At 36.5% G+C, this 26,394-nt stretch overlaps 1 protein-coding gene across 4 annotated transcripts in view; it reads right to left on the bottom strand.

Annotated features, from left to right (window-relative positions):
* LOC145988343 (uncharacterized) overlaps positions 1-26,394 on the bottom strand; it is a 487,907-nt gene that overhangs the window by 447,175 nt on the left and 14,338 nt on the right. Inside the window, exons 3-5 of one of the 4 annotated variants that reach the window (XR_014441741.1) lie at positions 21,199-21,389; positions 14,762-14,866; positions 10,159-11,089 (exon numbers count right to left, since the gene is read on the bottom strand). Coding sequence is in view for 1 of the 4 variants with exons in the window: in XM_083123209.1 (XP_082979335.1) it covers positions 21,199-21,389 (191 nt within the window). In the remaining 3 variants the exon portion in view is untranslated. Of the gene's footprint in view, positions 1-10,158; positions 11,090-14,761; positions 14,867-21,198; positions 21,390-26,394 lie in introns of those variants that run through there. The other 3 variants (XR_014441742.1, XR_014441743.1, XM_083123209.1) reach the window with 3 other exon arrangements.

Below are 26,394 nucleotides of genomic sequence, written 5' to 3'. Positions count from 1 at the left end.
ACTTTACTCTATACAGGGATGGTGGTTGGGAGAGGGGACAGGATATAAAATGAAGGAACCCAAGATTAAGAGAACTGTAAACAACCTCTAGAATGTGTGTAGATTATGCATACAGCACACATACTAATTACATGTTCAGAATAGGCAGAAATTACTCATCAAATATGTTGCATATGCATCTTGGGTTGTAATATGGGGAAGGGGCATATTGTCATTCCATCTCAAGTGTAAACTTGTGAAAACAATTTGCATGCATATGCACACCATGATACATCCCTTTATCTATTGTCCTTACTGTTCTAACATTACGTGGTTCAAATGGTCATAGAACAGATTAATACGTGTATTCTACCTGCCAATGTACACATTTGTTCATAGACATGATGTGTATCAAATCTCCTACAGTTAGTGAGTTAAAATTCATCTCATCACGACTCAATACTTCATGTCTGAAAATCTACATACCTGTGATAAGTATTAGTGTGTGTCATTTTAACAACACAAGGTCATCAAGATGAACAACTATTCTTAATGTTTGGTCCACTGCAGCCTCATTATAATGATACAAGGGCCAATCCATGACAAAGTGATCCTACCACTCAAAAAGTAAAATTAGTCCAATTACTATTTAGACAGCATTAAACTTAAACTTTAACTTTAGCTTAGCACGGGACACTAAATAGTTACTAATTTGATATTTACACGTCCTTCAATGGCTTTAAGAATTCAGATTAACAAAGAGAAGTGGAAAATGTGATAAAGGTTGTCTTTTTACTTAAGAATTGAGTGTATAAGCAATGCTCAATAAATTTGTAATTTTCACAAATAAATTTGGTTATTATTAAAATTTATGAGTTGAGGAGGTTCTTTTCGCCTCTGATATTGTTCAGTTAAAGTATTAGGTGAGTAATATGGTATTAAATGGAGTTAATTAATGAGGTATTGACATAGGGCACACCAGGAACATTTTTAAAAAAATAAGAACAGTAAAAATAAAAAAAAATCAGTGGAATAAAAGACGGAGATGAAAGGTTGCAATCTACATTTCCCCCCAAAAATATGATGGATAAAAAAAAAGTTGTAAAAATACACAGTTTTTTCAAGCTTTGTGGATTGTAGGTGAAGCTTTTACCACCGTATGAGTCACACCCGGAACTCCAGTTATTCTTGAATTGCCCAAAAACAATGTTGTTCACAGATCTCACTCTTCAGGACAGTAACAATGTCATCATTCTTAAACTATAATGATGATATGGATGAGCTCAATGTCTTTGTACACAAAATATTTAGATTTGAAGCATGCAATTGTCACAACCGGAACTCATGGCTTGGCCCACAAGTGCTTGAAAAAAAATCCATTTTCTATCCTGCATGTACAAAACCATGCATCCCTGTATTGACATTGCCATCAAGCAGTGGTCAGAAGTAGCGAGCTACTTGTAGCGTCGCTACTGTAGCTAGCTACAAAATTTGTAGCGGTAGCTGTAGCGACGCTACATTTTGAAAATTGTAGTTGTAGCGGTAGCGAAGCTACAAAATTCCTGTAGTTGTAGCGAAAATTTCGCTACACCTACATTTTTTCTCAGCATTTTGAGGTGAATTTTGAATGTGGCAACAGCGTCAGAAAAAATCGACAGTAACCCTTAATTTTGCAGGAGGTTCATAAAGACAGTCTATTACATGGAGATACAGATTATCTAGATTGTAGATTATAGATATCTGCATAATTTATTTAATTAGTATCTGAATAATTCAGATATCCAGATAACTAACTGACATATATGAATATATTCCTGCTAACAGCCACGTCTTTTTAGCTGCATCGTTATTTTGGGGAGAAACATGCCTCGTTTGCTGCACCACTGGAAAAAAGTGCCTTGTTTGCGTCACCCCCGGAACAAATCCTGTGGATATTCATGGTGTAAGAGACAACAAAATGTCATTAATTGCTGTGTACGACAGAACTTGCAGTGTAAAAACAAGCGATGGATTTTCCACTGACAAGGGAATAGTGCCAGCAATAAATGGCTCAGTACGCTAACAGCATTGATCATCATCGTCAGTATATAGGATCTCACCAGCAAGAAATTATTGTTACATGAATGATAGAGTCTCTGGAATTACAATTATTTTCGCGATAGTATTTGTTCACAAATTTTAAAATTACAATACGTTTAGAACACTCAGGTTTACACGACAGTTTCCTCAATAATTTTATCATATTGCAAAAAGTATGTACGAGTTATTGACTTTCCTGCAGAAACTACAATTTTCTTTAGTTAATATACATAGTTTTCAAATTTATGTATTTCTCCTACTTTTGCGTCACTTTTCTGTAAATTTGCTAGTCATGACATCATCAGCATCCTTTGCCGTTTCCTGCCTCTGGCTGGGTCGGCATAGAAGTCAAACTTCTCCATTTTTTCCTGGTCTTTCACCACTCCTCTCTTTCCAAGGTGTTCCAATCTTATCCTCTTCTCCTAACACTCTCCACTATCTGCTCTTTCCACCGACATCTTGGTCTCCCCCTTGGCCTTATTCCCACTCCTTGTGCATTGTAAGCTCTTACTGGTAGTCTTTCTGCATCCATCCTCTTCATGTGTCCGAACCATCTCATCTGTGCCTGATCTATCTGTCCTGAAGCTTCGCCACACCCATTGTCTGTCGGATCTCCTCATTTCTTATTCTATCCCTTCTAGTCTTCCTCAAAAGACTCCTTAAAAATTTAATCTCCACTGAATGCACCTTTTCTTTGTGTCTCTATGTCATTGTCCAAGTCTCTGCTCCATTCATAATTATTGGCTCATAGTATGTGTTATATATTACCTTCTTGCATTTCATAGGTACATCCCTGTCCCATATTAATCTTCGAATGCTTTGATATAGTCCACCACCCATTTGTCCTCTTCTGTTTACCTCCTCATCTATTCTTCCACTTCTCTCAATCATGACAATGAGGATGAATGGTTTATTTAATTATTCTCTTATCTATAGTCGCTTTCTGCCACTTTCGGCTAATTGTGAGAACGAGGAAGAATGATGAGTGATGAACAGTGTGGGAAATGGAGGGGCAGGAGGATCTCATCCTCCCAACTTGGCGTCTTTCCTAGTTTTTGTTTTGGGTCCATTTTATGCATAGATAAGCTGATCGATACTGGATCCTAACCACTATGTGCCTCCGCTGGGTATCGAACCTGGGGCCCTTTTGTAGTCAAAGGGCTCCAGGTACTTTTCATTTAAAATGCTGACTTCATATCAGTCTATAAAAAATGAAATATTTATTCTCAAGAAAAATATGTTGATGTGAACATAAATACGTAATCCTACCAAATTTTATTTGTGTATAGTTGTAATCATTAATTTGGGTAACACCCTAATTGCAATATTCATATATCAAATTTGAATTGATATGGCACTTGCATAGGTATGGTATTCTCAAGAACTATAGTAAAAATAAGTAACTGAAGTAACACTGCTATCAAAATTATGGAATGACTGGAATCATGATAACAAATAACAGAATCTATTTACCAGTACTAGGGGATTTTTTTAATACCCATATGGTTGTTTTCATTTTTTTATGCAGAAGTAGCGCAAAAAGTAGCGAAGTAGCGAGTAGCGCACATGAGTAGCGTAGCGAGCTACTTTTTGGTAAATGTAGCTGTAGCTGTAGCGAAGCTACATTTTGGAAGAGTAGCTGTAGCTGTAGCAAAGCTACTTTTAAAATGTAGCGTTCTGATCACTGCCATCAAGTTATATTTTTTGTCAGAAAATGACAATTGTTAGAACCCTATAGGCAGACTGTTAGTCAATCAATGCAAAGGAGCATTGGTGAATCATGGTCATATGAAGGAGACAATGTTTCAGTGCAATGCATATAATACACTGGAAGCCCGTAATATTGTGGTGCCATACTGTAGTGAACTGAGCCACAGTTAAAAGGAAAACAACAGTTAAGGTTTCAGAGATCCAACCCTGACTGGAGGCACTGACGTATGCAGAGGGAGAGCTCATGGGACTACAGCTCCCTCCGAAAGGAAGAAAATCAACATTTTCAAATAAAAACAGTGGTAAATGCAATCTTCCTGCTATAAAATTACCCCAATTGCTATACTTTAGTGGAAAATTCTAAAAAATACGAAATATCTTATTGTGTATGCTGCTTCCCTAGAAAGCAGCTATGTACTATCCATCTTTACAATTTTGGCTCTTCTAAAAAAATCCTGCTTATCACACTACTCAAAACCAAATGGAAAAGAAGCTTCTTTACATGTGCATCTGCAAGGAGTTGGGGAAGGGGGGGATCTTGTTTGTGTGTTCAGGCAAAAAAATATTGGTTACTGGCTTCTTCTGGTAGTACCTCCATATGCTCAGAAGCTCTAGCAGGTTGATCTTTTTCCATAAGTTTTTAGAGCATGTTTCCATTTCGATTTCCCCCTACACCCTGTGATGTTTCAGGTGTATTGGTTTTCTGCATAGCAGCCAAAAGCAGAACAGCTGGTGCTTGCACAGAAATCCTGAGGGAGTTTGGCAGCAGTAAATTTTCACAAAATAGAGTGCAATGGAAACTACATAAGGCCAAACCATTAAGAACATGAAATAATATTTTAATAGTCAATAGTGCAGTGCTTGTATCAAATCTTCACCACTGCAAAGGAGTGTCATGTGATATCCCCAAAACTAGTGGCACAAAAAGGTTGTTGTGGGCTTAGATTTGCTAAGCAGCTTTTCATTGTTAAACTCATGGTCACAGCATTGTATATGGTTCCACTACTGTAATAATGCAGGTGGGGTCTTCAACAGAGGAGGCTGTTCAAGTTTTCTTTCTGGCATTTCTGTAAAAATGAAGCACACCCTCACCACCTGACTGATATCCATATCTAAGAATAATTTCCCAACCCCAAACAGGCCTGGTGATAAAAAAGAGGCATGTCATTTACAAAGTGTTGTTTACTGTGCCTCCGAAAAAAATCACTGTTGTCATTGGCTTTGATAAATAGGGGGTCCTACTATTTTCTTATCTTACTGTTTTCATCTCACCATGGCTGCAAGGTTGAAAAATCACAGCTCACAGCCAACACAAAGCAATTTGTCACTTTTGAGTGAAATCTGTAACTTCTGCTGATAGAAATCAGTAAAGATTCGGTTAAAGAAGACACGATGCACTTAATATATGAGGCATGTCAGGAAAGTAAAGATACAACTGATTGAGAAAATATGTAAGGTATAAGTTGACAACACTGACAATAACCTTGATCCTTACTCTTTCCAGTAGTGTTCATTCATATAGTATTGCTGCGCTGAACCTTGTGCGAGTTAGGTGATAAAGAATCCTGCCAAATGCAAAGTGCAGGTTGTGATGCTGTTTCTCCAGGCAAAAGGCAAATGTCCAGCGAATTGTGGCATTTATGGGAACATTATCTGTCCTATCTCCCACGAAGGCACGACACCACTTCTTCACATCTTGATGATTCATAATGTTTGCATAAACTACCACAATTTGCTGGACATTCGCCTCTTGCTTGGAGAAACCGCATCACAGACTGCACTTAGCATTTGGCAGGATTCTTTATCAGTTCAGCCTTTCCAGGACATGTAACTCTCACAAGACTCAGTGCAGTAATACGAAAGAATGCTACTGGAAAGAGTAAGGATCAAGGTTACTGTCAGTGTTGTCAACTTACGGCTTACATATTTTCCCTAAGATATATATACGGTATATCAGTTGTATCTTTATTTTCCTGACACATCTCATACATATCTCTTAAAGTAATGGATATTTTCACCAATTATAATATTGTAAGAGCTAAGAAAGTGGTTGTTGTACTGTTATACATTGGATCATGTAGATGATAACATTGTCAAGAACTGATAGTTTAACCTGCATATGGAAAATTTCATCTTCCAAGTTATGTTGTCAGTAGCCTACTTTTACTTCTGTTTTCGGGCTTTCAAGACCAAAGAATGCTACTGTTGGTTGATTTGATGTTTTAACTCCACTTTATGCACAGTAAGGCTATTATGACTGGACCTACAGTTTAAAGTGGGATCCGAACCACTATGTGCCTCCACCAGGTTGATATCCTCCATATTTTTGTAACGTCACCACTTGAAAATATGTCACTAATATATTCTTTGTTAACGAAAGCATAATGTTTGTGTTATTACATGTAAATTGCACCTTGTGTGTAACCTTATCTCTTGTTTAATTTTTATTGTATTTTATGTTCTCCTTTCAGTAATTCAATATATCTTTATATTTGAGAAAATGCATTGTGTGAATTTGAAATGTAAACTTGTGTAGATGTCATTAGTTTCTAGCATGTTTTACGTAATTAGTAAGCGATTCATCTGTGTTTAATGTGTGGTCTTGAAAAGGTATAAAAGCGAGGATTTCACCTGAGAAATGAACATTCGCCGCAGATCATTGACAGAATTTAAACTCAAAAGAACTACCCGGTGTTTAACATACATCTTGGTAAGGTAGTTCGGAGCGCAAGCCGATAGCCATGCATTGATGCTATGTACAATACTGCAACCATTCTTTGTTAGCAAATAAAGTTAGCCCAAAAACTAATTTTGAATATTGGCTCGGTCGTTATTATATAGCTCTTGGTGTGGCAGTTCGGGGCATAAGCTAGGCCTATACGACCATAGGTTCGCCGATAGCCACGCATTGAGGTTATGTGCTATAGTTGAGTCAAGACAACGATAAGGCGAAATTCTCGCATTTATTCGAAGTATATTTGTGTCATAATTGTAATAAATATAGAATAAATCCTTTCATTTTATCTACGGCAGTAATGTGGTTTTATTTCTCTTTGCTGTGAAATATTGTTGCCTAACAACCTAACTACCCCTGTACCTGAGAGGAATCTGTGCACTTCAGCGAGTCTCATTGTTCATTGCAGAGCAATATTTAGTTATCATTATTAAATAAAATACAACCACTGAACACCTCGTTAATGCCAAATATAATACTTTTATGTTTCAGGGTATCGAACCTGGGACCCCTTGATTATAAGGTGACAATGCTACCACTGTGTCATCCCCAGCTGCCCTCACCATTCTTGGTCAATATCATCCCTCAAGGCAAAGGGGTGCATATTCAGGTTTTCCTTTGGCACGATTTTAAAAAGTTCTGGAGAGCTCATACTTCAAAAAAGGCATCAGTGAGCAAAACATTACTAAGTGAAGCCAGATGTCTACATTGTCTCAGAATATGGTGCAGTAGATTTGTAGTTTTCTTATTATAAATATTTTTTCTGCTTCTTTAGGGTAATCATGATAAGACAAAAGCGATGAAGGGACACACAAAAAGGAACACCTACTGAATATTCTCTGCCATCAAAGTAGTGTGGTAAAACACACAAGATAAATAAAAATACTAACTAAAAAGGGGGCCAACCCGATGGCATAGTGATAATGTCGTTGCCTTATAATCAAGGGGTCCCAGGTTCGATACACTGTGGAGGCATATAGTGGCTCGAATCCCACTTTAAACTGTAGGTCCAGTCCCAATTAGCCTATTTCTGCATAAAGTGGACTTTAGACAAGCTCAAACTAATTAAAATGCAAAGATTAAATAATAATCCTGTTGTGCATTTTTTACTTGGTGAAAAACTACCCTTTTTTTGGGTTGCTTTGTTTTTATTCCACGCTAACCATTAGACAAGGAACAACATATTTTCCTACAATTAAAACCTTACCAAATCTGCAGGAAAAAGATGTCACCGACACATGGCAATAACATATTAGATGTAAGGATACTTTGTAAATTACTACCAGTAGGCAGGATGCACAATTAACCAACAAACTTCCATGTCGGTCCATAAGATGTGCCAATTGATGCTACATTCAACCCATATTAAATGACTTCAGAAAATGAATGACCTTCAAATATGTGTAAACTAAGATGGTTGGTTCTGGCATCAACTCGCAAATGTTACAAACTGACTATGGGCAATGTATGGTCTAATGTAAAAAACTTGTGTCTATTGTATATCCCTATTGTGAGTAAGGTGCAATATAAAACCCCAACTAATAAATAGATTAAACTATCTTTATTGTAGCATGTAAAAAATTCAAATTCCATACTACTAAATGACAGTTAAAACACTTTTAATGGTAGTGCAAAATCTACATTAAATTAGATTGTTCATGAGAACACTTTCTACCACCTTACATTACTACATCTACAAAAACCTGAAGACAAACAGAAAGTAATGCATGAAAGTGTTTTTAACTTTTCTAGCAGTACCAATTCAGCACTACTGTCGGATTAAAAATTATAGATACTAGAGTTTGGACTCCTATGAAAAAATTAACCAGTAGACCTACATAAAAATGAGTTACGTCAAAATTTAGCTTATTCAATTCTGCGTTAATCTATGCTAACCAATTTATTTTTGAGTGTGCCTTATATTTTTTATCGTGAGAACAAAAAAAAAAAGTTACAGTTTATTGGAATTTTCAAAAAAAAATCACTCTCTTTGAAATTCTATAAATGAAAAAGGCGTTGTCCGATCGTTATGCAATTTTAGTACTGTGCAGGCAGAAAGGTTTTAAACAGAATTCTTAATTTGCAGATTTTTTATTATTTTTTTTTTAAAAAAAAATTACGAAACAACTTTTTCTTAGTGTTGGCTAGTCCTACAAATACAATATTGGTCTTGTTTTGAAGCTCTTTGCATCTGTTTTTAAAATCATTTACCATTGTTAATTCACATTGCAATACAGATTTTACACACATTTTTATGCAACGGAGTAAAGATGTAAGTGAAATGTGGCAACAGAGCACACAGCGATGTCCATTGAACAGTGGAAACTGCGGGCTGCCACTGGGAGTCATTGCTTGCGGTGTTGCCATGTTCCACTTAAATCTTTACTCCGTTGCATAAAAATCTGGGTAAAATCTGTATTGCAATGTGAATTAACAATGGTTATAGATTTTAAAAACAGATGCAAAGAGCTTCAAAACAAGACCAATATTGTATTTGTAGGACTAGCCAACACTAAGAAAAAATTGTTCCGCAAAATTGAAAAGAAAGATTTTTCTTTAAAAAAATAATTATAAAACTGAAAATTAAGAATTGTGTTTAAAACTTTTCTACCTGCACCATACTAAAATTGTATCACGATCGACCACCCATTTTTCATTTATAGACCACCAGTTTTTCATTTATAGAATTTCAGAGAATGATAGTTTTGAAAACTAAAAAAAAAAGGTCCTTTTTTGTTCTCACGACAATAAAAAATATAAGGCACTCTCGAAAAATAATAATTGGATATCATAGATTAATGCAGAATTGAATAAGCTAAGTTTTGATGTAATTTATTTTTATGTAGGTCTACTGGTTAATTTTTAATAGGAGTTACTCGAGTCCAAACTCTAGTATCTACAATTTTTAATCCAATAGTAGTATCGGCTGTGGAATTTAATCAATACTGGCTAATACATTATGATGGAGTCTAAATATGTGTAGAGATATGGATTTTGTGATAAAATTATTATTTCATGTCAAATTATCAATATTCAAAGCAAGACTCTATTAGACTGATACAGTATAATTCCAATGGAAAGCTTATTGTTTAAAACTGATAAATACTTGAAACTATTTTTAATGGTTGAATGGTAAAAATTTTCAACTATCAGTATCAGTACACAGTGGTATCAGCTCAGTACTAGTCACAATATATTTTCTATAATTTTATTACAAATATACTTTGTAATTTTTTATTATTATTAAAGCTCGAAAAACACAAAAATATTTAAATAAATTGTTTGCATCTAACTTACTTCTTCCCTTTTCACTGTATTGGAATTGATGGTAGGAACAAGTTTTAATGCACTTTGTACTATTTGCTTTTTAATAATAAAAATGTATTTTTAATCACAAGGCACTTTGTGGGATCTATCTAAAGTTTCTTGACATTTTGATCTTCCAATAAAGTTGTCAACCCATCACCACGAAATGTTTATTAGCTGTTACAATATGAACAAAGGTATGGATATATGGACAAATAAAACAATGTGGAGAAATACAATACAAAATTTTATTAGTTATTTTTCAAATATATGTAGTGAGTAGGCAATTATATTACAGGTGCATTAAAAATTAGTAATTTGTTAAAACACTTAGGTAAGCATCATGAATCAATAGTACAAAAAATTAAAAAAATGGGTAAAAGCATGACAAAATAAAAAAAAACTGAACAAAATTAAAATCACAGGAAAGTTCAGTGTTTAGTACTCTAAACTAAAATATCCAAAAAATAAAATATCTACTGTTATATGTACAAACTATAAAACTACTCATCAATACAGTGCGAAGTGCAGAAATATTTTTACAAATGATTAGCTTTCATATCAAAATGGTAAAATTATTCTTAAAACAGCAAGATTTTAATATTGCCAAAAGTAGTGATTCATAATGTTTATCATTTAGGTTGATGGTTAATAGAAATTAATAAACGACAGGATTGGGTGATATTGAAATGTCAATGGTTCACAACTTATATAAAGTAAGTGAAATTCTAACGGTGTTTAAAGTGAGCAAAAAGACAGAAAACTAATAATCTGCTGAATATTTTTTGACTTTCATCAGAATGAATGGAATAATAAAGAAGAATCTAAATCATGCCCTTCTTTTAAAAAAAGAAAGTGCCATGATTTTTCTTATATAAATGTAGTACAGGATTTACATTACACATTAAGAGGTAAGAAGGAAGTGAGCAAGTCCTAGGAGTTGTGTCTGAAGTAGATATGATGTCGAACCCTCTCCGAAGTTGACCAAAACCTGTGAAAGGGTCGTATGGAAAGATGATATTTTGAAATGATAATTATGAAGCATTGGTAGCCTGTTTCGCTGACTCCATAAGTAAAACTGAAAAGAATCGATACAGAATAATACTTCAAAGGCAAATAGCTCTGTACATTTCTGTGGCTATTATTTATCTGTAAAGCATCCTTATGTATGTAACAAATAGCATCTGCTGTGGTAGCACAAGAGAACTTTCCCATGCAGTGCAATGTGCTGCAATCTTACTTTGACCAATCCTACCACTGACCAGAGGCTATCTAGGTTATCTGCGAAGGAAAAGATGGTAAGAAAGAAATAAAAAAAAAAAAAGGTAGCAAGCAGGAAAAGATGGCAATAAAAGATTGTACAGTACGTCCAAAAAAAAAACTTTTTTACAAAATCCCTACATTCGCAACTCATTAGAAAACATTGGTATTGGTAACAAGTGGAAGCAACTTAGCCCCACCATCTATTATCTACACATTCAAAATAAAATTAAATCAGTCAATGCTGAAGAAGAAAGCATCTGTACAACCACTGTAGTTGTGACAAGGTCAAGAACCTTGCCCATGCAAATAAAGAATTTGAATAATGCTTTTTATACCTTCCTGTTGATATTGAAACTGACAAAATTGAATATCTCTTATGTTGTAAATTGTTTCATAACAATTCAAAGGTATTTATTTTCCTGTAGTTTACGGTTATTACAAGCATAAGAAAACAGTTTTTCGTTGTGACGTTTCAGGAGAACACATGCTCCCTTCATCAGACATTTATTTTCATTTTGACTAAAGATACAGTTATAACAATGGTTAGCAATTTTTTAAACAAAAATAATTCGTTGTATAATGGATGTTGTCAATGGTACATTGTTGTAATATAGCAACTTAACTGTGAAAAGAAGCAGTCTGTTATTTTTATTTCAGATAAAAAAAAAATATTCATTCAATACAATGTTTCAGCCCTTTGGGTGGTATGGGAATTCTACTCTTGGTTTTACTAAGGCATCCATGGTTTTTAACTGTCATGTAATTTTACGCTTTTAATCTAATCCTTTTTATCCAATCCTAGATTGTTTTTTAACATGACGAAGTATTCTTTGTGCTGATAACAGTAACAGTTACCTGAAGAAGCGGAGAGTGGCTCCGCGAAACGTCGTATATAAGACTTTCAACAATACTCATTCACGTAAGTGTTTATATATATGAGTCATTCCATGCGAAATCAACACAGCCCCCAACCTGACCATCACCGATTTTCATGAAATTTGGGGAGTTGAAACTATGCATGGAACTTAGTAACTATGGGAATTTTGAGTCTCCTTTGTCCTGTAATTGTTAAATTATTCAAGGTCAAAGTTAGCATAAATTGGTCTTTTTGAACCCGCTTAGCTGTACTAAATGTGCTGTAACTCCACCCCTATTTTGCGTAGGAAGATCAAATAAAGCTTATTGTACAGGGAATTGAACAAACTTTCCAGTGATATATAACAATCATACCTTTGGATAAAAATATAATTTTATCACGTGACCTTGACCTTGAATATCTCAAAACATGTCATCACCAAAAATCATGAAAAAAATATATTTGGTCCCTCATGCCATACTCTAAAACATATCAAAATATGATTCTGAGACTGCAATGGGATCAGAAGATAAAAAATAATATGTGTAACTATGTGACTGATAAAAGCCTCATTACATGAACTATGTATGACGAGTCAAATGTCCCTTAACACCCCCTACAAAATGTAAAGGAGTTATCCTGGGTATAATTGGTCATGAAAGAAATAGGTTAAGCACAGGGAGATCCCTAGCCATGTGTGTCAAGCGCAGGTCCGGCATATTATTGACCACCATATTGAATTCAACGCAAGAATTTCAAAGGAATATCAAATCAGGCTAGAATTTCACGAGAAATGAAGCGGTGAAGGTTTTTCCAACATATCTTTAGCCAGCAAAAAGTTATTACTGCATACTTGTAACCATTTTCTCCTTTTCGAGGTGTTAAAAACAAACCATTAGAATGCTTCTAACGTGTTCGGAACTCATCGAGATCACGCTGTCATCTCGGGAGAGAAAGAAGTATACGCACCATTGCATATGATTTTAATCAGAGACATTAACCAAATAGTTGAATATTAAAAAATCTTCAGTGACGAGGCTAATTTTTATGTTCAAAGTGAAGTTAATAAAAAGAATATGCAATACATGCGATTTGATAATCTACAGTAGACAGATCCCAGCCGAATGGTTGTTGCTGGTAAGCTAATGATGTGGTATAGTGTATGGAGAACGGGAATGGTTGGTCCATATTCAACAACGGAACCTTAAATGGTGAGGGCTTCTTGGATTTGTTAAGTGAACAGGTTTTTCATCCTTGCTTACGGGATATGGCATTTTTCCAGAGTTTTGAAACAGGACAGACTGTGACCACACTATGTGGACATTTTGGCAATTTCTTCATGGTAATTTTCTAGGTAGATTAATGGGCACATGGGGATCTATTAAAAGGCCTGCACATTCCCCAGATCTAACATCTTAGGAGGACCTTTACCTTCAAAAACATTTGAAGAGAATGGTGCATGCACTCAAAGTCCATGATATTGACCATCTGAAAGAAGGCATAGTTGCTGCCTGCAATCATGTTGCACCTGCTACTTGCCAAATGTTCTGTGTGTGAGAGAGACGTCAACGAGTGTGCTCACAGGAACATTGACAACATTATAATGGGCATACTTCATAAGTCAAAGATACGCGTATAACATTTTGCTGGCTAAAGATACGTTGGAAAAACCTTCGTCACTTCATTTCTTGTGAAATTCTAGCCTGATTTGATATATCACATCACCCCCTTTCCTTTGAAATTCTTGCGTTGAATTCAATATGGTGGTCAATAATATGCCGGACCTGCGCTTGACACACACGGCTAGGGATCTCCCTGTGCTTAACCTATTTCTTTCATGACCAATTATACCCAGGATAACTCCTTTACATTTTGTAGGGGGTGTTAAGGGACATTTGACTCATCATAGTTCATGTAATGAGGCTTTTATCAGTCACATAGTTACACATATTATTTTTTATCTTCTGATCCCATTGCAGTCCCAGAATCATATTTTGATATGTTTTAGAGTATGGCATGAGGGACCAAATATATTTTTTTCATGATTTTTGGTGATGACATGTTTTGAGATATTCAAGGTCAAAGGTCAAGGTCAGTAATAAAATTATATTTTTATCCAAAGGTATGATTCTTGCCTCAATTCATGCACATTACTGTGATGTGTAATAGTTGACATCAACTTGAATTATGTCCTCTACTCAGAAGAAAGTTTCTTGTGGTGCAGTGCAAAGAGCACCTCCACATTAACACGTAGATAATGGACATTCCTGTATTAGAATGTCATGTCCTATCAGTGTTTGTGTCATGATGTGCAAGGTTTTCAAATTATTTTAGGACCTATACAAGTCTGGACATCTCAGCAACATGCACACAAACCTAATTTTTCCATCTGCACACAGCATTCTTTTACAATATTAGGGCTGAACTGATTCTCACTGATACTAGTGCTTGAGAATTGTAACAAAAGTTGTTCAAAATATTGATTAATACACCATGGAAGTATTCCACAGCAACCATATACAGTAATTACAGTTTTGCTTTAAAATATTCAAGACTTACATCAGAATATGAAAATATCTGAAATTTAATAACAAAATCTGTTTCCACATAATACTGGTGCAAAAGAAATGAAAACTTCTGGATATTAGATTCCATGAAAGAGTCATGTTGAATTTTTGCACACACTGTGAAATACCCAAACTCTGGAAAAGTATAATTTTGCATCAGCTCAGCCCTAATCAATATGTGTATACAACAGACAATAAAGCAGATCGCATGCAATATTATTAAACATATCATGTAAAAATAAGCATGCAAGTTAATCAAGAACAAACCTAAGTTTCCAGTTCTGGTATCAGGGAAGATGGTTTGGAAAGCGACATGTACACTGTGGCAGGAGTTCTTTATGTCAGGAAAATGAACACACAACTATGCTCCACCTGCACAACATCAAAAACAAACACACATGTTAGTTTTTATTATATATTAAAAACAGTTTGGCAACTCAAAAGTCCTTATTTGCTACATAAAATTTCTCTTCACCAGTTCACACAAAAATTCACAAATACACTACTGTAATATTTTAAGTACAACCTGTTACTAACAGTTTGTGGAATAAATAGAAAGATAAGTGTATGTGGTCACCCATGAAATATATTTTTAATTTCAGGAGTCCTTGAATATCAGCAAGTGCCTCACATGTAATAACAGTAATAATACATTAATAACTATTAAATAGGTGAGAAGAATATTGTATTCAGCTTATTTTTACTGAAGATAACTAAAATGTGTAAAAAAGCAGTTGTAGAGAGAAACATGAAATATTTATATACAGGGACATGCATATTTCAGTTTTGACACGAATGTGAAATAACACACTGTGTTGCTAATTTTCCATGTTTTGTCACGAAATGATTTGTAATGAACTGCAAAATGCGAAATAAACTCTTCAACACTAAAATAGAGTTTATTTTACTGACATGAATCACGGAAATTTGATTAATCCTGCTGTAAATATTGGACTCCTTTACAACCTTTAGACTGCCGGGCAGGTTTATGGAAGTAACCCCTATTCCGCAGGCTTTTTTGGGCAAATTTTAAATTTTTACACTTATTTCAGAAAAACATAACTTGTAGACTATTGGACCAATCTGGTTTGGGTAAGATTTGTTTTGACGCTAAGACACCAGGGCATGCAACTGTGTACAATTAAGAACGCCAAAGTGAAAAAGATGGGGTGGGGTGGGCAGTGCCCCCCAAATTTCCATGAAAAAATAATAAAAATCTGGACTATGTCCAATCTTTCCCCACTCCTATGGGAAAAGGACGAAAACTTTAGCTTTCTTTTTATAGTATGAACCTTTCGTAATGAAATGAAAGTTGTTTCATGTTCCTAGCTGGCACACATTTACATCGCCAGGTGGGTTTGCTGAATGTAACCCCTGATTCGCCGAGGCTTTTCAGCGCGGTTTTTAAATATTATTTCAGAACTTGTAGACTATTGGACCAATCTGCTTCGTGTAAGTTTTGTTTAGAAGCTAAAACACCAGGACATGCAACTGTGTACAATTCAGAATATCAAAGTCAAAAAGACGGGGTTGGGTGGGCCATGCCCCCCAAATTTCCATGAAAAAATAATAAAAATCTGGACTTCACCCCATCTTTCCCAACTCCTATATGAAAAGGATGCAAACTTTAGCTTTCTTTTCATAGTGTGGACCTTTAGTAATGAATAGAAAGTTATTTCATGTTCCTAGCTGGCTTCGTTGAGGTTTTTCTGCGTGATTTTTAAATTTTATTTCGGAAAAACGTTATAACTCGTAGACTATTGGACTAATCTGCTTCGGGTAAGTTTTGTTTTGAAGCTAAGTCACCAGGGCATGCAACTGTGTACAATTCAGAATGCCAAAGTGAAAAGGCGGTGTGGGGTGGGCCGTGTCCCCAAATTTCCATGAAAAAATTATAAAAATTTGGACTTCGCCCCATCTTTCCCCACTCCTATGGGAAAACAACTCAAACTTTCGCTTTCCTTTCATAGTATGGACCTTTCGTAATGAAATGAAAGTTGTTTCATGTTCCTAGCTGGCACACATTTACACCGCCGGGCAGGTTTGCCGAATGTAACCCCTGATTTGCCAAGGCTTTTCTGTGCGATTTTTAAATTTTATTTCGGAAAAAAATTATAACTCTTAGACTATTGGACCAATCTGCTTTGGGTAAGTTTTGTCTTTAAGCTAAGACACCAGGGCATGCAACTGTGTACAATTCAGAATGCAAAAGTGAAAAAGATGGGGTAGGGTGGGCCGTGCCCCCCAATTTTCCATGAAAAAATAATAAAAACCCCACTCCTATGGGAAAAGGACACAAACTTTAGCTTTCCTTTCATAGTATGGACCTTTCGTAATAAAATGAAAGTTGTTTCATGTTCCTAGCTGGCGCACAAAATGTAACATAAGCCAATATGTTGAAGTCTGTATGTACAGCTCGAAAAACAAGGTTAACAAGGACTCGAACACTTGACCTGGGCGTGTTGAAAGGGGGAACATGTGCTCCAACCATGACGAAGGCTTTTCCCAGGAAGCCTGTTAGTGTTTCCACCACAATATAAAAGTATCAAGGTGCAAATAGCATGGGAATTGTACCTCATTTTGTGTCTCACCATAAGGTGACACCGGCAGTTTAAAACACAGGAATACACTTAATACTCTGACAAGTACATAAGTGCTATTAGAAGCAAAATGTTAAATTTGTGTAGTAAGTATAGTTTGTAAATGAACTAACCTGCAAGACCATTCTCGGAAGATGTTTGCTTAAGTACGGTCTTGCACCTTTCTAGGGGAGTAACTTTCCTATGTACCCGGCAATTAAAAATGTCTTATTTAGGGAAGTTACTGTACAGGGTGGTCCAAAAGTGTGGAGACTCCCGAATGAAAGTTGAATGACATACTGTTCTGCAAAATTAACATTGTAGTTTTGTAATAGGGATGGGGGAAAATGTTATAGGGCATTTGACGATGACGGCTGTCATCTTGAAACCTACGATATTGAATTGAACTTCAAAACTTTAAATGGAAAGGGTGAGATATGATATATCAAATCAGGCTAGAATTTCACCTCGAACAATGACAGTGTGACGCTTCCATTGAATGAAAACTCCTTTACAGTGAAAATGTCAATTTTCATGTTCATAAGGGGTATTATCTGATAACCCATTTCGACAGATCACACATGAATGGTTAGTGCTGGCAAGTTAATGGTGTGGCATTGGTCAGTTCATTTTCCATCGACAGAACCTTAAATGCTGAGGGTTACTTGGATTTGTTAAATGAACAAGATTTTTCATTCTTGCTTACGGAAGAAAGTACTTTTACATTTTTTTTTTCAGTAGGGCAGAACACCAGAACACTATGGGAATATTGTGAGGCAGTTTCTGTCCAAAGTTAGTTATCAGATGACAAGTGTCGCATATTCTGTTTATTAACTTCACCATGAACATTACCTTGTCACTGTGAAGGACTTCTCATTCAATGGAAGCATCACACCGTAATTGTTTGAGACAACCTTTCGTAATGTGCAGCTCTTCGTGGATGTATCTGATTAAAATCGTTTGCAAGGCATGCGAACTTCTCTCCCTAGACATCACTTTGATCTCGAAATATCAATGTGCTAAAGACATTTTAATGCTTTTTCCTAACACCTCGAAAAGGAGCAAATTGGTACAAGAATTCATCATAAGTTTTTACTGATTAAAGATACGTGGAAAATACCTTCTCCATTGTATTTCTTGTGAAATTCTAGACTGTTTTAACATATATCACCCCCTTTCAATTTAAAATTTTGAAGTTGAATTCAATATGGTAGGATTCAAGATGGCAGCCATCATCGTCATATGCCCTATAACCTTTTCCCCACTCCTATTACAAAACTACAATGTTAGTTTTGCAGAACAGTATGTCATTCAATTTTTATTCGGGTGTCTCCACACTTTTGGGCCACCTTGTACAGCAACTTCCCTAAATAAGACATGCAAACATCTTCCGAGAATGGTCTTGCAGGTCAGTCTGAAGACTTGGACTGGAAGTCTTTCGAATTGCACTTTCACTATAGAAATGACATAGCATTTTAAAATTTCCAAGCATTATAAGAACTCCAACCAACATCTGGCTGACTTTCAACTTCCATAATTTCAAGCATATCAACAAGTGCATGAATGAAGTATTCAAGCCTGCAATGATGCATGCTCCATGCTACGGTCTCAATTGCAATTGGCAGTTTCGAACCACACTAGGAGAAATCACTTCCAACAAGACTGTACTTTAAGCATGCTTTTGGACCTTTCGGAAAGAGCCTATGTAATGGCTACTGACACTGAAACCGATGAATTAAAACTTCCAAATAATGTGCTTGGTCACCTGCAAACGTAAGTGCTCATCTGTGTGACCATTTCAACAAATGCCATGCTTCCATAACAACATAAGTTACCTACTCCCTCATGTAAAACTGTCCTGTTTTCCTCCTATGTGATAACATAAACTGAAAGTGTCTAAGGTAAGGTGTCAACTTCTATTATTATTACAATCACAACTTGGGTCATAGATAAAGCCATCATCATTCTTTTATCATCCCTGTTTAATTAAGGTACTCGTTTTCCGCGAAGCTGTTTTACATTATTTTCTATTAATTTCGGTAGCCACTCCCACCATTCTCGTTGGAATTTGTTGTTGTTGCTTGGCACGTTTCTGTTGTTTTTTCCTAAATCGCCGATAGGTGTGGCTGTCGGCTGTATGTCTGTGTATATGTCGTCTGCTGTTCACCGTTGTTAATTGCTGCAGTAACGGAAGCCAGGCATGGTGTGCCTGACCACTATCTATGTTCAGTTCATGGTTGTAGTGCATGATGGCGTGTGTTTCTTTAATTTTTGTGTCTATGAGAGTATGTGCTTTGTATTTCACATGTACTTTCTCAATTTTATGGTTGTGGAATTTGATATGCTTGGCAAGCCTGGTGGTCCGTTGGGCAGTTTTTGCATTTGATAGGTGCTGCTGAATTCTCTCACTGATGGACCTGATGGATCTGCTGATGTAATGACCCTTGCACCCGCATTCAGCATCATAGATGCCTGGATTGTTGAGGGGGGAGAGGAAGTACCGTTTATGTTTGTTTAGTTGGTCAGCTATTTTGGAGGTTGGTCTGTGTGCTATTTGGATGTTGTAGGGGCGGAGGGCTTTGGTAAGGCAGTTGGATGTAGTAGGATGGTAGGGAAAGGCAAAGCACTTGGTTTTGTTACTGGGATCTGGTTGCGATGGTGGAGCGGGTTGTGTTGATGGTGCAGGTTGTCGGACTTGGATTTCAGCTTTGCTGCACCATGTGGAGAGTTGACATTCAGTATATCCATGTTTTAGTGCCAGTTCCGTGATGGTTGCTATATCATCCCTCAGGTATTCTTCTCTGGAACAGTCGGAGAAGGGTCTTTGGAAGAAGTTTAGCCATGCGTTGGCCTTTTGTTTGGGTGGATGGTTGGATAGTGCATGGATAAATTGGTTGGCTGCATCTGGTTTTCTGAAAACTGTGGTTGTGAATTTGTTTCCCTCGCGGCTGGTGGTGAGGTCCAAGAAATTGATTTTGCCCTGCTTTTCACGTTCTATGGTGAATTTTAGTCTGGGGTGGATGCTATCTAGTTTTTCCAACAACAGGTTAATCTCTTTTGGTTTTTTGTATATGAATGTGGTGTCATCAGCGTATCGCCCATATCTCATGAATTTGAGTTCCAGAGAAACTGTCAGAAAAATTGCTCCTCCACTAGTCTCCATGTCAACTTGCACTATTAAAATAAAGAATTTAAATATTATTACAACTTTGTCCCGCACCATGGCTGTGTAGTCAGAGGCATCAGGCTTTGGGCTTGGGCTACAGGATGCATAATGGTTCGAGTCTCCTTGGGAAGGGGGTGGGGGGGTAACAACTTTTCTCCTGATATTTCGGCCAGTGTATGGGACAAGTGGTACCAGTCACTGTGAAGAAATTGGGGACCTATGAATGAGTAGCATAACCTGATCATGAAAAACCTACGATGACGACTGGTTGATGATTGTTTACCTCTGCTGATGCATGTGGCAGAGATGTCAGCAATCGGTAGGTAGGTGCTGGTCCTCGCATGCTGTTGTGCCATGGGTTATTATATTATTACAATTTTGTAATGAAAGTGAAAGCATGGTTGATTTTGAAGAAAATCACTTGGGGCAGTTTTCAGACTGAGTGACAAATGACACTTGTCACTACAAAACTTACCTACAAAAACAATTACAACCATTCAGCAGACAAGCTACACATGTCACTTGTGTGTTACTCAGGATGATCCATTTTCTTTACATCATACATCACATTGTCTTGGTCTGTATGTTGTGCATATGCAGGGAATGCTTTTTTTACAGACTGGAAGGACTCTTGTCACTTGTTAGTTTGATTTGAAACTTCCCAAACACTTTTGCCTAGTGTCCCAAAAGTTACAAAGTAATTAGTTTTGCCAAGCAGCCAAATAGAACATGCAAAGTTCCTTTGGTTGTGATTTGTATTGAATTGAGTGTTATTAACAGAATTGAGTACCACGAAGAAGAAAATTTGTTTTGAAAAAATGGAACAAATACTCTAGAAATATTTTTCTCACATGTACAAATTTAAAATTTGGTATGTTAGCAATAGTCTCTGGAATCCTATGTATTCTCATATATACTATACTATCATAAAGAGAGAGAAATTTCAGAATAAAACATACCTTCTAGTAGAGGAGGCTCATCTTCAAAATTCATTGTAATGTCTGATGATGGCATTTCTTGAGTTGCAGGATTATAGATTTCACCTTCATATCCTGATGATGAGGGTTCCAGATATGGGTTACCTTCATAAAATGAAGACGACTGGAAAGAGGTGGCTTCTTCCTGCATCGGTTCAAATGTCTGAAATTGCCTGAAAGAATAAAAGCATGCAATTAGGTTTCATTCAGGTGTCACCAAATCTTTGGCTTTCCAAAGACCCTTTCAAAAATTTGTGGCTAAATATGACGGTAACTACGAACGAATGACAGAATATCTTTCCAGGAACTTACCATCAACAAACAGAAGCTACTGCTGGCTGTTGCGTACCGTCCACCTGGAATGTGCTTTGTAAATTGTGAGGAGGAACTGGCTAAACTCATTCCCATGTACTCGCATGTATTATTATTGGGCGATCTGAACTTTCATTTAGAAACTGACAAACCTGAAGTAAATAAATTCCACGCTGCTATCTCGTCTTACAATCTAAATATTTTGAAGCTCGATCCTACCTTCCACACGGCTACCTCGCATTCTTGGCTAGATGTAATCTTAACAGGAGACTGCTCTCGAATCACCAAACATGGACAAACGAGCGCCTGCGGTCTCTCGTTCCACGACCTTATTTACGTTCCTTACTCGCTCAATGTTCCGAAATCCAAGCCAAACATAATTGAATACCGCGATTTAAAGAAAATTAACCTCGCTTCTCTAAACGAAGATGCTACAAGAACCTCATGGAATTCAATATACAGCTTCACTAATATTAACGATAAGCTTAATGAATTAAATAGTCTAATCTTAAACCTTTTCTACGAACATGCTCCACTAAGGAAAAAACACGTCACGTGGCCTGCTTCCCCCTGGATGACCGACAGCATTCTCGCACTTATGACGGAGCGCGATTCGGCTCACTGCAGGTTTAAATCTGACAAGTGCCTCAAATGTCCAAATACTTTAAATAGTTTTAATAACTACCGCGTGTTGAGAAATCAATGTAATCAGGCCGTGCGCAACGCAAAGAGGAGGCTTTCTTACAAATTATTAAATATGCAAGGCAACTCCCGAATGTTGTGGAATAACTTAAGAAATCTAGGGCTAGGAGTGAAACATAACGTAGATCCTACTCATGTTTCGTCCCTTGATGAAATAAATACACATTTCTCTCTCTCTCTCTAATTCAATGAATAACGATGCTAAAAATGTTACTATTAGAGCTATAGCAAACCACAAAACAGAAATGATAGAGTTTAATTTTAACCCACTCTATGAGTTCCAAGTTGCAACCGCAATCAGTCGGATCAAATCTGGTTCTGAAGGAGCCGACAACCTCCCATTGCGACTAATAAAGATGATTTTACCTCATGTATTGCCATACATCACTGACATTTTTAATCTTTCTCTGCGCTCTGGTATTTTTCCAGATAAGTGGAAAATTGCACACGTTCTTCCTCTCGCCAAGACAGACCCCGCCACTTCCGTTGACAATTTCCGACCCATCAGTATTCTTCCCGCGCTATCGAAAGCATTAGAATACATTGCTCACGACCAAATCAACCGACATACAAATGAAGTTCTGGCTCCGTTTCAGTCGGGATTTAGACCTAATGACAGCACAGGCACCGCCATGACTCACATAACCAACAACGTCAGACAAGCTATGGACTGTAGACAGGCGACAGTTTTAGTTTTATTGGACTACACAAAAGCTTTCCAGTCACTCGACCATGATATTCTCATTTTCAAGCTAAAATCATTTTTTAATTTCACCACCTCTGCAACCGACTGGGTCAAATTCTACTTAACTGGACGTAAACAAAGGGTGGTTTATGATGGAAAGTGCTCGGTGCTATCTGAGATCACTTGTGGCGTTCCGCAAGGAAGCGTACTCGGCCCTTTATTATTTTCTTTATACATTAATGACCTGCCAAATATCTTAAAACACTGCCGTTATCACCTGTATGCCGATGACCTTCAGTTGTACTATTCTGCACCCCCAGTAATGTTAAGCGATGGCATTTCCAAGGTTAATGAAGATATAGAGAGGACTGTTAACTGGTCGTTAGACAATGGCATGTATATTAACCCTAATAAAACACAAGCAATTTTGATTGCTTCCGATAAACTGAAACGTTACGTAGATCTTAACATTCAGCCTTCCATTCTTGTAGATTCGACTCACATTCCATTTAACCAAACTGTTAAAGATCTGGGAATTGTATTAGACGGAAATTTATCATGGTCACATCACACAAGTTCGGCATGTAGAAAAGTCTTCGCATCTCTGTATTCTATAAGATGCATGGGTAAGTTCCTCCCCACCTCTATCAAGGCTAAACTATGTCAGTCCCTAGTTTTATGCCATTTAGATTATTGTGACGTAGCGTATTCCGGCTTAACAGGTGAGTCAGCTAGACGTCTTCAGAGTGCTCAAAATGCCTGCGTACGATACATTTTTAATTTAAAATATTGGGACCACCTATCACCTTATTTTCTCAAATTGGGGTGGCTACGTATGCAAGAAAGACGAACGCTGCACAAACTAATTTTACTTTACAAAGTTGTCAACCTCAAGTTACCTTCTTATCTCCTCTCTCGCTTCCAATTTCTTTACAAATTTCACGATCGCGACACCAGATCACGCAGCTCCTCAGTTCTCTCTATCCCCGTCCACAGATCAAACTTCTTCTCCAACTCTTTCTCTGTATCGGCTGTAAGACTATGGAATCAGTTGCCAGAAAGCACTAGAACAGTAAGCTCCGTCGCTTCCTTTAGCAGACGTGTTCGCCACTCTCTTCAGAATTCTCGTTAGATCTTCCCCTGTCAAGCAGACCAAAGGGCATATGCAAGTGCATTAATTCTTAAAATACTTTGTAATTACTTCTATACAATTTTAAATTTTGCATTCCAATATCGTATTTTGTGTATTATATATTTTGTATTTTGTGTTATATTCAGGGCGTTAAGACTTGTGTGTATGAGTATAATGTGTGTGTGTGTGGACTTATGTGAAATGACTTAATGTACTTTCGGTATAATATAATAATGTGTAATTTTATGTGTATGGTTGAGTGGAAGAAAAGGCTTCGTACGGCCTTAACTCCGCCATTTAAAACAAGGCGTTAATAAATAAATAAAAATAAATATAGAGATAAACTATTAGAGATATCTAGACAACAGTGATAGCAAACCACACGAAAATTCACTTGAATGCTGTACAAGAAATTCTAAGCAGATGAAAGTTTTATGAATTGGAATATTGAAGTGATTTATTGATATTGGAGCACCATACGCCTATTTTCTTTATTGATATTGGAGCACCATAAGCCTATTTTCTTTATTGATATTGGAGCACCATAAGCCTATTTTCTATCAGTTATACTGAGACAACAATGAACACAAACCACACCAAGATTCTACTGGAGAGATTCTTCAAAATAGTCTTTGCTGGGATAGGTCACAAGTAAAGAATTCAAACTGCAAGTATATTAAAATCACATAGCTCTGCTAATGTCTTTAGTTACCAAAGAAGCAGATTACTGTCCAGTTGCCTTAGCCGAAACCATGGACAGAAGTGCACATGCGCCAACTGGACTTGTTCAGGATCAAAATGAGGGTGACGACAGCAATGGCATTTGGGAAAGGCAGGGGTTCCATGGAAACTTTATATTTTATGGTGTCTATAGTCCCAAATGAAAAAAAAAAAGAAAAATATTGTGGTGCAAAAAATTTCAGCACATGGGGTGACTATACACATTTTCAATGAGCAATGAGCACGTTAAAGAAGTTTAAAAAGTTTGGGGTGGGAACGGATGATGCATACATGTGCCAAATGAAGAGAGATTAGAACAACAGTAGATTTTAAAATAATTTGTATTACTTTTGTTAATCATCAACAGCTTTATGACAAGATTTGTAGGCCTCCCTGATGGTGTTGTAGAACATCGTCGCCTTGTAATCAAGGGGTCCCAGGTTTGATACCTGGTGAAGGCACATTTCACAGTGGTTCAGATCCCACTTTAAACTGTAGGCCCAGACCCAATTAGCCTATCTGTGCATAAAGTGAACTTATACAACAATTCAAACAAGATTGGTATAAAATTTCACATGATTTTGATATAAAGTTGAACCCAAGATGGCAGATGGCATCAGGGAATGCAGTATTTGCTCCTGGATATTACATATGGTTCTATTCTTGTTCAGTAATATCTTTAGAAATTATAAGGGTGGTTCCACACTTTTGAATCACTCTGTATAACAGGCAGGCACACATTACAAGATATAACAAGTAAGAATGGAGAAATATTGGGTGAATTTGCAGTTGCAAACAGTGTGAAAGTAACTGTACTCAATTCCAACAAAGGAATACCATATTTACGCATGTATAATGCACGTCCGTGCATAATGCACACCCTGGATTTTGTTGGGGAAAAGTTACAAAAAGTTATATCTCATATGTAATGTGCAGTATAATCCAGGTTAAAGAAATGGCTTTCTTATTTTAGGTTGTAAAGCTGTTGCTATGTGGACCATGAAGAGTTAAACTTTTATACATGGGTTTGCTCATTTTCTCTATACTTTTTCTAAAAAAAAAAAAACCTTTCAAAATATATACTTTTTCCATGACTAATGTAACATTTATTAGAGGCACATTCAGGACTCTCAAACTAGCAGTTAGCAGCACAAGATTTCTTTCATTAAGGCATTTGCACACTTCATGTATATCATATTATTTGACCAGTAATACATTTTAATTATTATTTTATTTTTCCAAAGTACCACAAAAATTGCAATGTTTCTTCATTTTGTGATGAGCTTATTTCAACTGCATTGCTCATTAGTGTCGCAATTTTGAATGGAATACTGTTGCCATATTCAGAAACTACAGAATTAAAGCTTTACAACGATATGTAATATGATAGGGTTCCGTAATCATGAAAAATCAATGCAAGTGTCACAAAATCATGGAATGACACTGTACAGTTTTGTGTTGGCTGTCCCAATTATTCCATGCATAATATGCACCACAGTTTTTGGAGGCAAAAATTTTGGAAAAATGTGTGCATTATACATGAGTAAATACGATACATAAAGGAATTGGGATACCACCTAACCAGTGCACTATTAATCAGATAGATCATGTGTTGACTAGCAGTAAT

The sequence above is a fragment of the Lepisma saccharinum genome, chromosome 5, assembly GCF_977018435.1.
Source record: "Lepisma saccharinum chromosome 5, izLepSacc3.1, whole genome shotgun sequence".
Taxonomy (NCBI): Eukaryota; Metazoa; Arthropoda; class Insecta; order Zygentoma; family Lepismatidae; genus Lepisma; species Lepisma saccharinum.
Note: the sequence above shows the minus strand (reverse complement) of the source record. Positions and strands in the feature narration are given on the sequence as shown.